This window comes from Sciurus carolinensis, chromosome 6, assembly GCF_902686445.1.
Source record: "Sciurus carolinensis chromosome 6, mSciCar1.2, whole genome shotgun sequence".
Lineage (NCBI taxonomy): Eukaryota > Metazoa > Chordata > Mammalia > Rodentia > Sciuridae > Sciurus > Sciurus carolinensis.
The window spans coordinates 111,284,597-111,303,230 of NC_062218.1; the positions used below are offsets into that span (position 1 = coordinate 111,284,597).

At 36.9% G+C, this 18,634-nt stretch overlaps 1 protein-coding gene across 1 annotated transcript in view; it reads left to right on the plus strand.

Annotated features, from left to right (window-relative positions):
• Window positions 1-18,634, plus strand: part of Fbn2 (fibrillin 2) — a 228,018-nt gene that overhangs the window by 118,161 nt on the left and 91,223 nt on the right. Inside the window, 6 exon segments of the mRNA XM_047555526.1 lie at window positions 131-364; window positions 1,309-1,446; window positions 9,339-9,458; window positions 10,381-10,506; window positions 11,342-11,464; window positions 13,194-13,316. Coding sequence (XP_047411482.1) covers window positions 131-364; window positions 1,309-1,446; window positions 9,339-9,458; window positions 10,381-10,506; window positions 11,342-11,464; window positions 13,194-13,316 — 864 coding nt within the window.

The following is an 18,634-nucleotide window of genomic DNA, read 5'->3' on the forward strand; positions in this document are numbered from 1 at the left end:
TTAAGATAATAACCTCCTGCTTCATATTGTATAGAATAGTAAACTAAAATGGTCTATTACAACATGCCAACTGCTTTTATTATGCAGAAAGACATCCATCTGTGTTTCACTGAACTTCCTTTTCTTCTAGAGGAATTTCGCAGACTTTGCATGGATGGACTTCCAATGGGAGGGATTCCAGGGAGTGCTGGGTCCAGACCTGGAGGCACTGCAGGGAATGGCTTTGTCCCAAATGGCAATGGCAATGGCTATGGCCCAGGAGGGACAGGCTTCCTTCCCATCCCTGGAGGCAATGGCTTTTCTCCTGGCGTTGGGGGAGCTGGTGTGGGGGCCGGAGGACAGGGTCCCATCATCACTGGACTAAGTAAGTGGTCATGTTCCCTGTGGATTCTTTAGTTTTCTGCCTTGTGGTATTATTATAATGTCTAATACATATTTCATTTTTCAAAAGTGGTGTGTGTGTGTGTGTGTGTGTGGGTGTGTAAACCCACTTCAGGGTCTAAAATACTGTAATACTACATTTAGTAAACTGTAGTAAGAAAATATAATTCTGTACATAAACTTTCAGTTTAATTGGCAAAAATATGTGTGCTCTAGACTCCCTGAAAATACAAACCGGAGCACTGTAATTCTCAGATCTAAATGATACCACCAGAAACTATGTTTTTGGTTCCATTGTATTTCGTTTGGCCTGTTTCAGCTGCCCTATTCTTGCACCCCTTGAATTATTTTTCAAAACCATTTCTCAACTGAGATAAACTAAGTCCTGCTCTGTGCCTATCCAAATATTGTAATGCACATATTTGTCTTTCCCTCACCCTTTTATTGTTAAATTGCATGAGAAATGGAGAACGTGAGTGTCAGACCAGAATTGGCATTCATGCACTTGACATTTAAGATCACTCTCTTTAAAAGCACTGCTCTTGCTAATAATATTTAATGATATCCCACAGTGTTGTGTTTATTCTTTTTGGCATATTGCCTGTTTACTATATCTAAATATTCAGCAGAGTTACAGAAAGAAATGGAAAGCATTCAAATGTATGGTAGAACATTCCTGAAATTTTAAAAAGACATCATTATGGGCAGAGTTTCCAGATGTGTAACGTAACAAATCCAAGTTGCAGTCATGTGTCTCAAGAATGTTTTTTTTTTAGATTCTCCACATTAAAATTTAATAAAACATAGACTAATGTGGGCTTTTCATATATATTTCACTAATTTACTATTAAATAACTTTTCAGAAGTCAACTCTAAATACTCCATGTCATAATGATTAAATATTACTTGTGCTTCAATTTTCCATAGCAATTCTGAACCAGACAATAGATATCTGTAAGCACCATGCTAATCTTTGTTTAAATGGACGCTGCATACCTACTGTTTCTAGCTACCGGTGTGAATGCAACATGGGCTATAAGCAGGATGCAAATGGAGACTGTATAGGTAAGTTTATGATTCTTCAGTCTTTTTTAGTTTTCAATAGTTGTTGGACTGTAATAAGCTGAACCGAATATGAGTTTAAAAAAAAAAAAAAAATCCAACCTCATTTCCAAGCTGTGTCTCCTAAATGCTGACTCTTTCATGCGTCCACCACCCTTAATCTGCTTCCTGAGCTAGGTCACTTTAAGAATTTCCCCCCGCTTTGGCTCCCAAATATGATTTCTGTCTCTGATTCTCTCTTCCTTCCTTTTTAGAGTTGCTTATGTTTAATACAAACTGAAAACAACAAGGTATCTACATAAGAGTGAATATATTTTGAAAACAGAATCCATTCTTAAGACACAAGATAATGGGCTACTAAAATCTGATGCTCAAGTATTTTGATATCAAGCCCATTAAACTCTTAAAAATTATTGTTTATGCCAGGTGCAGTGGCACATGCCTTTAATCCCATCAACTCATGAGGCTAAGGCAGGAGGATCATGAGTTCAAAGTCAACCACAGCAAAAGTGAGGTGCTAAGCAACTCAGTGAGACCTGTCTCTAAATAAAATACAAAATAGGACTGGGGATGTGGCTCAGTGATTGAGTGCCCCTGAGTTCAATCTCCAGTCACTCCCCCAACAAAAAAATTATTGTTTATAATCTATTGATAATTACCTTGTTAGCAACAGAAGATGAAAATTTTAAACATTTATTTATTCACTTAAAAATAGCAATGATATACCCATTGCATGTTAAAATAAGTAACATTTTTATGAAAAACTAGATTTTCTACAACAAAAAGAATTGAAGTGAACATCATTGTTTATGTTTCTGAAAATCTGTTCAGTGACTGTGTTCATAGACCGAACTGAATTTGAATATCTGCATCTGTATTTAATCTATTGAAATGTCGTTTTGGTTGAAAAATACACTGAAATCCATCTTCACATATGTATTTGGAAAACAAGAAGAATATCTCCTAGGTTTTTCAGATAACTGCGAGCATTCTGTGATAATACACTAAAAATGTAAAAGCAGTTGTTCTTAAATCTTATTTTGCAATTTGTAATCTGAAACCATATCTATAAATGTTATATTAAGTCCATTGGTGTAACGTGTACTTGTAATGGATTTCGTAACATGCAGTGGTCATTGGAAATATATTGATTCACTGTGTTATAGAGATCTTTCCAAAAATGATGTATTTCACTATTTAATATTGAAAAAACACATGAGATAATATCACAGACTCATTAGAAATGCTTTTATATGTTGAGAAACTTCCAAGAACACATAGTAAGTAAATAATCTAATTTTGTCACTTTTAAAGTTAAATTTTAACTTTAGCATCAAGTAGAATGCTCTTTTCCAAGAAGTGACAGGCTCATTTCATGATTTAAAAGAAAATGCCAAATTCACAAGTCCGAATAACTGTAATTTGTGTGTCAGTTATTCCTCAAGTAAAAATAGTATTTTGTGGCAAACCCTTCTAATTTAGCACATAATGCAAACAGTTGCACAAATGTTTTTCCTTAAGAATCTTATGATACTTCAGTCAGCAACAATGTGTAAAGTGTAATATCGATTTTATCACGGAAATTTTTTTCTGCACAATAACAGCATTTATTGAGCATCAACTATGTGCAAGGTAACACTAGCACAGGATGGATGAGATAGTCTCCGCCTTCAAGGGCTTACATTATGGAGAAGACAGACAGGAAGACGCAAAGAGATGAGGAAGGGGTGGAGGGACAGTAAGGACAGTCCAGCCGGAGGAAACAGCATGAACAGGCAAAACCATTGAACAGCACAGTGTTTGTAACCCAGCAATACTTGAGTACATTTCACACCAAGACAGCTTCAATTGTGTAACATGAATTAGACGTATCAAATAAGTGAATTTCTAAACAAGCAGTGCTTGACAATTTAAATGACAAAAGTTAAAACACATGCAAAAATTTATTAGAAATCTTCATAAATATATAGTTTATATTCTATGTGTTCTTAGAAGGGTATACTGTATAAAACTTGAATACTTCTCGGGGACTTGATTGTTATTATAAATACTATTTATTAAACAATAATGCCCTAAGGTTACTAGATATATTTGACTTGCTCTGCTAAAATGGGCTAAACATTGCTAGGCTTTTTTTAAGTTCGTGTTTGTTTTAATACAAGATATTTTTGAAAGTGTATTCCTGTGTCAAGATTTAATGTAACTGGTTTTCCCTGCTTCCTCCATTATATTCGTAAGTGAAAATATTTTTTCTAATTCATTCTGAGTTCTTGATGGTGATTATGGGGACAGGCTGATGCTGCTGCCTTAATTTGTGTTGGGGCAACACCATTGCCTTTGCACCATCAGTGCATTTATAAACTGACCCAGATAATAGCAGCCTGGCAAGAAGGAGGCAGTGAGAAGGTCTGCAGTAGTCAGGGGTTACATTAGTAACTGGGTAGAATAAGTCCACCCCAGAAGAGTTTAAAAAAAAAAAAAAATCCATATATAGTACGTCTCTTTTTCCCTCCCTGAGCTATGAACGAGTTGAGAAAAGGACAAAGTTCATTCCAAATGAAGTTCTAAAGCCTATGAAAGCTACCACTGTAGCTCTACTTAGGCTCCCAGTTTGACCCACTTAGTTTGAAGTCTTGAAGAAGCTGGTCATGATCCCTGCAGGAAGCCCATGTTGCAGACTCCAGTCAAAGCTGTCTCTGATACTCCCATCTTTGGACTCATGCCCTCTATAACTTCACCAAGAGTCTTGGTTTCTCCAGGTGGAGTTTGGGTCCCCAAATGTCCCTACTTTGAATATTTTCTCAGCTCATGTATCCAGGTGTTGAAGAACAGAGGGATTGTTTTATACCCTAATTGTGGTCTATCTTGATAAATGTTTAATTTCGAATTGTTGAATTAGTGTTTTGAGGTCCTCTTAATCTGTCCTTATTGATAACTCCTCTGGTATTAATGCCATCTAATGTTTTTTTTTTTTCTTTTCATTTCAAGAGTTCAGTTGAGTTTTTAAATATATTCCATGTCTCTGCTATTTTTAATCTTGCTCTAGCTTTTGAATGTATGGAATGCAGTTATAAGAATCATTTCCTATCTTTTTCTGCTAATCCTAACATCTGTGGCAGTTCTGGTATGGTTTACAATTGTTTGATTCATCTCCTCCATATAGATCCTTTTCCTGTGTGTGTGTGTGTGTGTGTGTGTGTTTTTTAACATGCCTTTTAACTTTGAATGGACACTATTGTGAATTTTATTTTGCTGAATCCTTGATATCTTTGTTTTCCCATCCACATTCTGGAGCTTTATTCTGGGATATGATGTTACTTAGAAACAATCTGATCCTTTCTGGTCTTGTTTGCAAGATTTTAGGTGAGCTTGAAGCAGCGCATAGTCCAGTGCCCACCAGTTCCCGGGAGGTGTGATCTCTTTGTGTCCTTGCTCCCTGGCAACCACAGGGTTCTATGGCTGGCCGTGGGAAAGAACCCCTACTGCTCGCCCTCTGTGGTGGCCAGGCACCCTCACCTCTGATCCTTTCCATAATTCTTCCTTTGGCTTTCAGTGGCTTCTTCCCGTGCACGTGTTCATCTGCATTCTGCTGAATGCATGAGGAGGACTCCCTGCCTCCTCCAAGTCCTTTTCTATGTAATTCCCCCTCTCCAGTATGATTTTGTAAACAGCAGGTGACTTGTGTTTGACTCAGCTCCGTCTCCTCTGCCTTAGGAGCTTACTGCACTCTGTCTGGGTTCCCTCTTCCTGTGCTGTGTCTGAACACTGTCTAAGCTGTATTTGAAGAGTCAAGGTGTCCCCTGTGTGTTTCCTATCTCTCAGGGATCTGTGTTCTTTGTTTCCTGATATCAAGTTTCTTGAAACCCTTGCTTCATAGACATTGTCCATGTGTATATTTCAGGAAGAAAGGTAAGTCCATCTTAACTAGAGCAAAAGTCCTTCCCATTTTTTCAGTATAAAGATTTTAATAGTGAAAGAGGAGGAAATAAAGAGACTAGTTAGGAAATTTTTGTTATAATCTCAGGCAAGAAATTATGATGACAGTGATTAGGACAGCCTGCAGGACAACAGATTGATTCAACATATTTATGAGGTTAATCGGTGAATCTGATGACAGATTAATCATGAGGAATCAGAGAGTAAGAAACTACAGCAACACCCAAGTTTCTAACTGAGCAAAACTGAGTGCGTGGTGGTGTCTCTGCCATGCAGAAGAAGGTGCAGGTCAGGAGGAAATGGTCCGAGAGTCTCTTTTGGACAGTTGAGTTTTAAGCATCCAGGATATTTGATTATAGAGGTTTAACACTTAGAGCAATGTTCATGGTGGGAGTTATAGATTTAGGAGTCAGGCTGTTAGAACCATGAGGACAGTCATTGTCCTACAGGCTGAACCACAGGAAAAGGGAAACTATATCAGTAGTACTGCAACTGGAATCCTGTGAGGCAGCCTTAAGGCCTATAAAGAAAACTTGGTAATACTGTTGGAGAAATAGCAAAATAGCCTAGAAAGGTTCTGTCACTGAAGTTATCTGTGAGTACACTTTCAAAAATAGTGATTGGTGTTAAATGCAGCAGAAAAATCACATGTGTCACTATGATACACTAACAAGAAAATATAAGTTCAAAATTTAATATTCTCTGTAAATAAGCCAAAGATCATTTATTTCACGTTTGCATCCAGGCAAACCTTATTCTGACTCCCGAAACACTTGTGCCCTGAGGAGGGTATTGGTGAACGTTTGGAATAAAGATGATGTCTTTAAAGGAGCAGAAGCTCCTTATTGTAGTCAGGTTGCTGCTTCAGCCCAGGATTCTGCTAGAGAATTAAACCCTGCAGACCATTATTTGAATGACTGTTTTCTAATTCACCCCAAGGGGATGCACAGCGAGTCTAGAGGAGGGGAATCGGTTACACTTAGTGGATGTCTTAAGGTTCCAGGACCTGATTTTCCTCAGAAACCATTGGGGTACAGCTGCTGCCACTGTGTTTATCAGCCCTGTCTGATGTCATATTGGGATTGTGTGTCTGCACAACTGATATGTCAACATAAATCTCAAACTTCTGCTCGACCCCGACATTGTCACAGATGCTCCCGTTCTAGATGGACCCCGGTCGTTCGAGCATTCTCGGAGGAGAGTTAAAGCTCAGTGATGCCTTTCTAACTTCTGTAATTCGAACAGTATTGGAGCCCATTTTTAGAACATGAGTTCTTAATTTTTTTACTTCCATTCTCTTGTCAACTTTTAATCATTTGAGTTTATAAGGAACAAATTAAGATATCAGAAAAAGACACGAGGGTAGTGAGTGTTTTACATTATAGTAGCACAGGATAAGGATCCTAACTATTCATTTGTGCCAGGTTCCCAGGCTTAATAAACTTCCACTCCTGTTTGGAAACGTTGTTAGACACCTGTTGAGACAGTATCATTTGAAAGACAATGACTGTGTAAAACCACCAACAACCAGGAAGATGGGCTTAGGTACATTTTGCTATTACGAGAATTACTCCTAAAGCCTGAAAACAATTAGATTTACTCATCACATTTTTCTCTCCTGTTCCTGTGAATTCTACTTCCAAAATGAAATTCTCTGCCTTTTTTAGTGTCTATATAGGTTAATCTGTTCTTAACAAGGGTTTTAACTCAATTCAAATCATTTTATTTTGGAATAGTGGGAAAGCTTGTCTGTTTCTCTTAGGCTACAGGTATTCTTAGAGCCCTTGCAAATCACGAAACGTCTTCTAACTCAGTATGTTTTCCAAGGGCAAATATTCCTTTACCCCAAGATATTTGGCAATTTAACTATTTTACATAATTCCTTCATTTCTTCAGAAGTTTAAAATACTATGAATTTTGTTTAAAAATACTTAGTCCCTGATGAGAACACAGAAGTCAAAGTGTTCTGATCATAGTAGGTATGTACTTCTGTTCCTGTAAATAAGGGAAAACAAACAGGATTGCTTGGGAACTGGAATGTACACTCAACAGAAGAGAAGGCATGAAATGTCTGTTTCAGAAGGTGGCCGTGGCCGTTTGTGATTAGTCTAAAGCTTAGTCCTGGGAGGGAAAAAACAATAATAATTGGTTTTAACATCGTCTGGCATTGTAAGTCACTAACAGTGTAGAAATAAGTAAGTGAACTCTCACCATCTTCTATGAGGACTGGACCCTTGATTGGGTCCCTAAGGGGCTACAGAGACAGAAATGAATCGTAGCTGTAATGGCAAAATGAGGAGCAGAGCTGTCGTGGCAACAAGGAGCCTGGGGAGCAGTTCTCAGGGGGAGAAAACGGTTCTGCAGAATGACACAGTTTCCTGGATGGTTCCCCTGAAAAGAGTGGGTTGGACACATGGCCTCTCATGTTCTTCACCAGAACAGAGCTCTGCAGTGGATGCCCATCAGGAACACCTATAGCACATTTGTAATTATTGCTTTTCAATTAAGTATACACAGAAAATTTAAGTGATCTTTAGCCATGCAAACTGAAGGTGCTCTTCCTATTGAAAAGTCCCATTAATTATACATTATGTGGTGCCAATGTGCTTGCTCTAAACTCTCTCTCTCTCTCTCTCTCTCTCTTCTCATTTTGCCTCATTCCTTTGGCTCCATAGAATTGATGTTATCAACAAAAAGTTTAAATGTAAGTGAGTCTAAATGGGTTGAAAGGGTCTTTGGATGAATTGAAAAAGCATTTAATCCTATTATTCTTTGTTGTTTTTATTTTATTTGCCATGAGGTTTTGTTTTCTTTTTTTCTTCCCCTTTACCAGAGAGAGCTTAATTGCACTCAGTGTGAGTGTTTATATAAATGAGGTTGGTGAGTTTGATAGAGCACAGTTCCTCTTTTAAGAACATCTGTGAAAGGAGTAATCTGTTTATTAAAGTGGTAAACCTGTGAGTTGATTTTATTGTGCTCTTCAGTTTAGCTCAAATTGTATCTGTTAATGACTTCTACATGTATATGAAATGGCAGATTATTGCTCTCACTAGCTGACCAGGTTTTTAATTTTCCAGTATTCAAAAATAATATTTAGTGGGCATTGCTGAAAGAAAACAAATTAAACTTATATTGGCACTAGTGTTTTCTCTGGGCTTTGTCTGCCATTGGGTTTTGTGGCCCCTGGATTCTATAATCGGTTTGCATTTCATCCAGCCTTCGGAGACCTTGAGTGAAAAGACTTTCTTGCTTTTCACATCAGAACCACGCATAAAGCTTCATTTTATGTTTAAAAGGTTCCCTAAGTCAATTTTAAGACCCTAAAAAAAAAAACAAAACTAATGAAAAAACTGGCTTCATTTTAATTTTCATTTTCTGCCCCCCATGTGTTTGACTACAAAATAAAACCTCAGTGAATGCAAAGTTGTATATATGGATGAGTCCACAAAAAGCAAAAACAAGGAAGTTCCGTAATCCATCAATCCCTTTCTTTAAAACCAAGAACATCACAATGACAACGTGTACCATGCAATGTAAATATGTATTTTAAAAACCTTTCATCATTTCATTGTTCTTCTGACACTGTGCTAAGCCCTAGAGAGACTTTCCCTTGCCCAGATTGCTGTAGACATAAATGTCACAGCTTATTGGAACTCAAGCTTTTCTCTTCTCAGAGCCCGTGTTTTTAATCACTGGGCATTATTCCAATTGAAAAATCATTACTTCTTGATTAAAGCAAATTCCCTGGTGTTCTCCAATAGGCAATATTTTTGTAAACCTTCAGACTGGCCTCTGTATGTATTTGAAGAAAGGAATTTTCATTCATTTATAAATACTTGGCTATTTAGACTGTTACCACTGACTGGCCTTCTCTCAAATTTGGGAGAGCTAAATGTACTTTAAACAAACATTTCTACAGATGGAGTGAAGTCTATAATGGTTTCTTTTGCTGCTCACAGATGTTGATGAATGCACATCAAATCCCTGCACTAATGGAGATTGTGTTAACACACCTGGATCCTATTACTGTAAATGTCACGCTGGATTCCAGAGGACTCCTACGAAGCAAGCATGTATTGGTAAGGAAGCCTGCCGTCACATGTGAAAACGTTCCATGAAATATCGTGACCGAGACTGCTGAGGTGAAAAGCATATTTATTAAAATAAGACATAGGATGAGCACTATTGCATTATTATAGATTTATTCTTACCTATCCACAGAGGTGCTCCCTTTAAACATAAATACTGTACGCCTGTATAATCCAGGCAGCGTGGCATCTGGCTTCAAAAAACTTGCCTTTTTCCTCCTTCCCTGCATCACAGCTTCCTTTCTCTGAGTAAGGTCAGCATTACTCTTCTCTGATGAACTGAGCTTAAGATTTATAACCATTTTCAACTACTGTTTTCTTTGAACCCCACACATAGTCCCACACCAAATCATGCCTGGTCTGTATTCAGTCTCATTGCTACACCCACAACTACCGTCCAAGCTCTCTACCTCACTGCTGATTCATCCCAGAATTCTTTTACCAGATGACTCTGCTGGTCTTCTTTTTCATTTCCTATTCATCCATGAGAAGTTGCTTGAATCAACTTTTCCCAGCAGTTTTCATCATATTGCTTTTAATCCAGAAATTCTACAGTTACTTTTCACTTACCCAACATCTCATTCTTACTTTTAAGATCTCCAACCACTATGTCAAAAACAGCTGTGACCGTAATTCCAGCTGCACTGCCCACCCTCTTTCAGGCTCAGCACACACCCCATTTCCTTTTCTCTTTTTTCCCTCTTCAGCCACTATATTGGCTGTAAAATTGCTTATGTCTACCTATCCAAGAAGAAAAAGCTGGTGAGAGATGGAAGTGTTGCTGAAGAAGCAATATGATCTGGATGGTACATGTATAGAAAAGTCAGATATTTAGAATAATATTGACTGTCTTACTGTTTTCATCTGTGAGTATTGTAAAAGAATAATGTTTGACCATCCTTATTCTTGCCAGATATTGATGAGTGCATCCAGAATGGGGTTCTTTGTAAAAACGGTCGATGTGTGAACACAGATGGAAGTTTCCAGTGCATTTGCAATGCCGGCTTTGAATTAACTACAGATGGAAAAAACTGTGTTGGTATGGAAATATTTGCTCCCTTGAAAAAGATTTTTAAAGGATATACATTTTACTTAGAATCATATATACTGTTTTATGAAAGCTTCCATGCCTCATATTTGAATTCTTCGCATAGATAGGCAAAATATAAATGCGTTTAACATGACTATTAAAGGAAAGTGGCAGGTTTTTAAGGTGATGTTATAATCATGAATAGTTTGCTGCTTCTGAAAATTTCTGGCACAGAACACATTTAATTATAAGTAGCAGCTATTCCTCTTTAATACAAATAATCATTATCACCTACTGTATTTTAGATGTTGGGATTTTAAGACAGAGATTTTCCCCTCTTCCCCAGTCTGGGAGAATGTAGAAACATACGGCATATGTGGTAATCAAATCTCTAAATTTGTGTCCATGCTGATCAGCAGGTCAGTAGATGCCAATCCACAGAAATACTCTGTTCTCAAAGAAATATGTTATGCTTCATTCACTAATGAAAGCCCAGATCATTTTATTTACAGTAAGGTTTACCATTGCTTTATGCTTTCTTATAAAAGAAATACCCACTGGAATCATGTTACCTTTTGGGGACGCAACAAAAAATACTGCTCATGGTTATGGTGTGTGTGGTTTTAACAGCAGCTAAGCACAAGATTTATTTTTTTTCCTTTGTTCCTTATGCTAAAGACCCTTCCCATTTTCCATACTATTTGCTCAGTTGACATTCTTCCTTAAAATAAACTTCATGAGCATATGGCTCATTTTGCAGTGGAATTTGACTAGAGATTATGGAAGAAGAGGAAATTAGTTCCCTTAAGGCCAGTAGTTGAAGTTACTCTCTCTTCTTCTGCAGATCACGATGAATGTACAACTACCAACATGTGTTTGAATGGGATGTGCATCAATGAAGATGGCAGCTTCAAGTGCATCTGCAAACCAGGATTTGTCTTAGCTCCAAACGGACGTTACTGTACTGGTATGTATGGCTTTGAGATAAGAAAGAAAGCATGATTGAAACCACCTTTTTATATGAATGAAACATGCAAGAATTACTTTAATTTCTCTATGTGCATTTCATATCATTCACATCTCTTGCTAATTCAGTAAGGCAGGTGCCTAAATCTTCCCAGAAAAACATGCTGTGGTCTAGAAAACAGTAACATCTTTACAAAAATAATAATGGCATAGGAACAATTACAGGCATGACTGGTTGGTTTTAGCAAGTCTGGAAGAGACATTGTAGAAATAATTTCTCCCTACTCCTTGGCTGAATTAAAAAGAAGAAAAAATCTTGCAAGGTTTTCATTTTTATGTGTTCTTAGAACAAGATTTTCCACTATCAATCATTATTGGTATACCATTGCATCTTTTTCATAAAGGTGATCTACAGATCATTTGCAATCATATCATTGTCTTGAAAATTCCACATTGATTTAGTGAAGACATAATTTGAATATTTTAATTGTTGTTTTGTTTACAAAGTCATTTTGTAAACAATGATAACCTTTATAAGCAAGAGATACACCTCTTGGAAATAAATAAGACTATATTATATTTATACACCAGTTGAACCTCAGTAAGATTGAATACATTTTGTAGTTCCTACTTTTTCTTTCAGTTTGCTCCTTTCAGAAAAAAAATTCACTCAGTGAACACTTTCTACCGTACCTTGAACAAACTTATCTGAATACAAAAAAAGACATATAACCAATCCCTGTAATTTTAATGAAATTTCAGGGACAGTAGAGAGAAAATTGAGACTGATTCTTATGTTTCTGAATTCAGGAAAGGATAGTATAAGACTAAATGAAAATACTGGAGCTTTGGAATGAATGTCATCTCAAGGTTAGCTGCCTTGGACTTAACACAGATGTGAGCTTGGCATTATGCTTTAGTGTGTAACATTATGTGACAGTAAGGAACTTCATTCCAACATTTCTCAAGATACCTAAATGCATATACAAAGCTCTCACTTAGACTTAGATCTCACCAGTTTCTACCTTCTGGAAATTTTATTAATTTTCTTATTATAAACGTTGCAGTCTGTAAATGTTAATGATTTGGTATCTCTGTGTTGTGTTCATCTTTTGGGGAAGCCATTTAATATTGGGTTACATTTGAAAGAGTCAAGTGAATTGAAAAATTACAAAAGATAACTCACATATTTTATTATGAAATGATCAAGTAACTATCAAAACAACTTGTACCTCTAAAGAATTTGGTGTGAAAAATTTTTTGAAGTTTATCTTAGTTTTTTAAAGAATTTATTTCACTTACCTAATTTGAATTAAATGTTATTTAACCTTGAAATAGGGTTGTCAAATAAATAATAAAAAGGAGGGTTTTTTTTCTTTTTTAAATGTTTTATTAGTGCTTTATAGTTACACATAACAACGGGGGTCACTTTGACATAATCGTACATGCGTAGAGTAGAACTTGTTCCATTTCAACTCCCAGTATTTCTTCTTTCCCTCCCCTTCTCCTCAGCCCTCTTGTTTTTCTAAATGGCTGAAGTAAAGCAACTTTTACTGTATCAGTCTTTCTAAAAATGTGCTTGAAAGTGTTGTATTTATGTATAGGATCTGTTGTCATGTTAATGTGTTCTTCCACAAGTTATAAAGTTTAAAGGTTGATGTGACAGAGCAATGGCAACATGTAAACTCTGGTACTCAGTAATGGCTGGGCTTCTGTCACCCCCTGGGCAGACGTTGATGAATGCCAGACCCCAGGAATCTGCATGAATGGGCACTGCATCAACAACGAAGGATCCTTTCGCTGTGACTGTCCCCCAGGCCTGGCTGTGGGTGTGGATGGACGTGTATGTGTCGGTAAGTTAAACCTTTCATGATGGCCCCTGCCCAAAACGATCTTTGAAAACATGGACACAGTTAGATCCAAACTACACAGTGAAATAATATTCAGCTATATAAAGAAATATGGAAAATCCCTGAAAACATTATGCCAAGTGAGAAAAGGTCAGTCACAAAAGACTGTATAGTGTATGATTCCATTTGTGTGAAATGACCAGAACAAGCTAATGTCAATAATTTTTTTCTTTTTTCTTTTCTTTTTTTAATGGACACTTTCTGCCATTTCTTGATAGCCTCCTTCAAAAGGTTCTGGTGAGATGCAAGTCAAGAATACTGGAGAAGAAAAAAAAAATCTGTCCTTATGTCAGTATCTCTGATAATATTAAATAACCAAACTCTAAATACAATGGATTTTAGTTTTATAATTAATAACAAAACATAAAACAGATTATTTAAGTAAATTCTTAGTTTTATTGTGTTGGTCTACTTTTTTGTCTCCATGACCAAAATACCTGACATGAATAAGTAAGAGGAAGAAGAAATGAGATTTATTCTGATTCATGATTTCAGAGAATTCAGTCCATGCTTAGATGGCTCTATGAAAAAAGCATCATGGTGGAAGGGTATGGCAGAGGAAACCTGCTTAGCACATGGCAGCTGGAGCAGAGAGACAGAGGCAGAGATAGAAAGGAGCTAGAGACAGATATAGTCAGTCCCCAAGGCCACACTCCCAGTGATCTACCTCCTCTAGCAACACCCTTCCTGCCCACGGTTACCATCCAGTAGTTCATTCAAATTATTAAACCATCAAGGATTAATCCACAGATGAGGTTACAGCCCTCATGATCCAATTGTTTCCTAAAATCCCTACCTTCGTACCTTGTTGCATTGGGGACCATATTTTTAATACATGAACTTTGGAGGGGAAATTCCAGATCCAAACCATAACATTTACTCAAAAAAATTTGAAATGTAAATGCCACAGAACTTGGATTTATATCAAAAGCTAAAATGTTTTCAGTTATTCCTCACCCCTTTGCAACTATTATAGAACCAAAGGAAGAGATTAAGGGATCTAAGTCATTTGGGACTCCATTGGAAGTGTTTGATAAATGGATTCCATAAAAATGAATCAGAATTATCAGACATCAACTGTGAAGAAGCAGGCATAAAACGGAAGTGTCATTGGCATTTCAAAACCCAAACAATATGTTGTAATGATAGCAGAGTGAGTCGTAAAAAAAATACGTTAATAAAGTTTGCTCTCTGAAGTGTTTCAGGACACTTAAAGCATGAATTAGTCATTGTGCTCACTGTTTCTCAGGTTGTATAGTAAAACCTAGAAATACTTATTGATTTGAGAGTATGTTAGAGAGAAAGGGAATTTTTAGCCATAGTTGTTAATACTTGACTTTTACCTATGTGCATCAAGACATTTGGATCCCAAAGATGGTGGAGGACAAGGAAGAATCAATAGATGGAACTATTTCATTCACTCAGATTCACCCACTCTCTCTCCTACAGTATTTTAGTTCAGCCTACAAAGTTTTTAGGACATTTCAAATGCAGCAGCTAGAGGACTATAGACCCTTCCTACTTGGAGAGCTTAAGCCTTTCAATTGCTTTAATATACTTGGTTGCTTTTTCCTTCATCCAAATGATTCTCTTGAAATCTACAGTGCATACAAAGTCAATTTGGGAGGGAGAAAGTAATTTGGCTCAAGAAACCAAATTGTGAGTAGCTTAGGAATTCAGTGTTTAAACACAAAAATTCATTCTCTTGTCCACATACAGGAAACACCTCTGAAACTCTTGGAAAGCTCTTTCCAGTTTTCTGTCATAGTGGTTACTTAAACTTTTTTACATAAAGCTGCTATTTGTTACATATGTAAAATTTTATATTGCTATTCCTATAACATGCTAGATGTGATGTTTTTCATGTTTTTTGCCTTTGGCATCATTTTTGAGACCCACTGATTAAGTTAGAAATGAATTACTTATGAATTTTTAGGATTAGTTTGTAAGTTTTAGATTTTTTTTGTTTGTTCATTTGTTTGTACTTTTTTTTCAGAAAATCAAGCTGTGATTCTAACTAGTACGTTAAAGAAGTATGGTGCACAAGCCAAGTATAAACAAAAGACAACTGTATTTTTATGTCTCCCATCCTTTTAAATTTTATTTGAAAAATAATTCAGGGGGGCAGTTGGTCCAATGAGTAAGAAGGAAAAAGGTCACTTCATAACTTAGTGAATATTTTTAGATAACAAGAAAATTCTTTGATGACCTTAGATAATAAAGATAATCTGAGTTTGGATATTAGAATGCCCACTACCATATAATAATTAGTACTCTAAACTGGGCTGTAAGTTACAATTCCAGTTCCTCTCTCAGATCTTCAGGGAGAATGTTGGTGACTCTCTGAAGGGCAGGGGTGGGGAGGAGAGGTTTTCAGTGGGATAGGGAAAGGTTTATGTTATTGACACTGCCCCGGGACAGCTTGGAGATGTCCCATCTTGACAGATAGTTAAAACCGGCTTCTTCCTTGTGTGGATGCTGTGGGTTCTTCAGAGGCGTTCGGCTGGTGTCCTGCAGTGGAGGCACATTTTCCTCCCGGTGGCCAGTCCCCACCCAGCATCCACTCCTGCAGCGGGCCACTTGCTCAGACCTTCTCAGATGCTGTCTCAGCACCCTCCGTAGGGGACCTCCTCTTATTGCTCCCCAATTCCAATTCCAACCCAATCCGTAGGACACACCCACCCCTTGCTTGAGAACTTCAAATTGAAGCCAATGTCACCTGCCACCTCTGCCTTGTCCCTGCAGTGGGAATAGTTGTTGGCTTGCTTGTTAAGCCTCCCAGGCAGGAGCCCATGTGAAGCTCTTCAGGTGTTCCTGTGGGGCTTTTTAAGAAGGAAGCAATTCATAACCCAGCTTCACCCTCATGTCCCACACCCCCCCAAAAAATCCTCTCTTAATCACCACCCTCGAGCCGTTTGTTCACCCAATGTTGGGGGAGTTTAAAGATCAGGTAACTGCCTTTCTGACATCTATTTCCTTTAGGATGGAGTGTCAGCATTCTCCTTGTTATCTGATATTTAGTGTCATAGGCTTTTAGTTTAAGTTCTCTTTTTTAACATACTACTTTATTAACAAGAACATTTCAACATTTTTATGAACACTGGCATTTATTGCCAACTAAAAGGTTAATTTTTCTTTATTGCTACTTACTGTGTGACCTTGGGTAAGAAACATTACTTTTCTGTGCTTCCTTCATTAGTTGCTTTGAGGATTAAATATGTTAATATTAAATACTTTATCTGTGTAAATCTTTGAATGGTATTGTACATATAGCAAATGCCCAGTAAGTAACTGTTACTACTATTATTGTCTTATATTAAAATAGTGACATTCTGTATAGGACGTAGTCTTAAGAGTACTGCTTTCAGTAATAGAGAAAAGTTGGTACTACAGAAAAAAAAATAAAAATCAACATTTACATCTGCCCATATTTTATTAATGATATATAGAATTTGCTAATCACCTGCAAAATTTCTCAAAAAAAAATCCTCATTTTTTTAAAAAAGAAAAACCATGCAGAAATTTGATAATATATATAAAAGATATAGCTTAGCACTTCAGTTCAACCTCTCATCAAAGTGCTCCTATGAATACATTCTGGTGGTGCTATGGTCTTATCCTATCCACCTGTAGACAGTGGCCTCATTACATTTGATAGTATAATAGGAACCAAGTTTTCCATTCCAGAGTCCTTGAACAGGGAAAGAACAACAGTTCTCATTAAAGATAAAGAATGGAAATAAGGTAGCTACCATTTTTGTGTGTGTGTGTTCCAGGCATTGATGCTTAAGAAATATACTCTCATTTATTATATGAACTATATCTTTATTTAATGGGTAAGGACAGTGTCTAGTAATTTATGTAAGATCATCCCATGGAGATCAGAACTTAGGACAATTTACATCCTCAATCCTTCACACGAATTATACTTACTTTCTCTTTTGTGGAAACTGGTGTTGGGTTCTCTAAACAGCTTAGTTGACCATAACACAAACCAGTATGTGAAGGACTTACTCCTCCAATAAGCTCCATAGGCTTCTTATCTTCTTGCTTCTAAATCTTGTGCATGGCATTTTTTTTCATTCTTTTTAGTTATACATGACAGAAGAGTATAATTTGACTTATTTATACAAACATGGAGCACATCTTATTCTAATTAGGATCCCAGTCTTGTGGTTGTACACTATGCTGAGATTCACTGTGGTGTATTCATACGTGTACATAGGAAAGTCATGTCAGATTCAGTCCTCTTTCCTACTCCTGTCCCCCCTCCCTTCCCTTCATTCCCCTTTGTCAAATCTATTGAACTTCTGTTCTTCTCCTCCCACCCCTTGTTGCGTGTTATTATTCACATATCAGAGAAAACGTTTGACCTTTGGTTTAATTGGGATTGGTTTATTTTTCTTAGCATAATGTACACTGAGACTTCATCTCACTCCAGTCAGAATGGCAACAATCAAGAATACAAGTAACAATAAATGTTGGTGAGGGGCTGGGGATATAGCTCAGTTGGTAGAGTGCCTGCCTTGCAAGCACAAGGCCCTGGGTTCAATCCCCAGCACCACAAAAAAAAAAAAAAAAAAAAAAAAAAATGTTGGCGAGAGTATAGGGGAAAGGATACACTCATACATTGCTGGTGGGGCTGCAAAATTGATGTAAGCACTCTGTAAAGCAGTATGGAAATTCCTCAAAAACTTGGAATGGAACCAGTTATCCCAGTTATCCAGCTCCTTGGTTTATACCCAAAAGACTTAAAAATAGCATGACACATTTTCTTAAATAGAAACAGAAATAACCTAATCATCCCTCGATGCCTTCCAAGATAATTGGTAAGGGCCAAAGCATTCACAAAGACCATATTGGAAATCATCAATTGTGTTGTACTGTGTTGATTTTTCTTTTTGTTGGGCTGTGCATTTGTGTGTAACTTGGAGAAGACTCTCCCAACTCAGTCACAGCAGAAACAGAAAAGCTCTAAGAGTTGACTGCTTCAAGTTGGTGGTGATAGATCTCACAACCCTCTTCCGTTTGAACTTACACATATCTCATTGTTTAACACAGCCATAAATCTCATTCTTTTCATAAGAAGCACCTCCGATTATAAGAAATCATTAGACAACTCATTTTTCATAACAAGTAAATATAATTATTTCAACAAGTTGTAAATAAATGTAAATAACAGGGGTTATCTCTTTGATGAAATTACCGTGTCAATATACTGTTAGAAACTATGCTGCTTCTCTGGCATTTGTGATGATTTT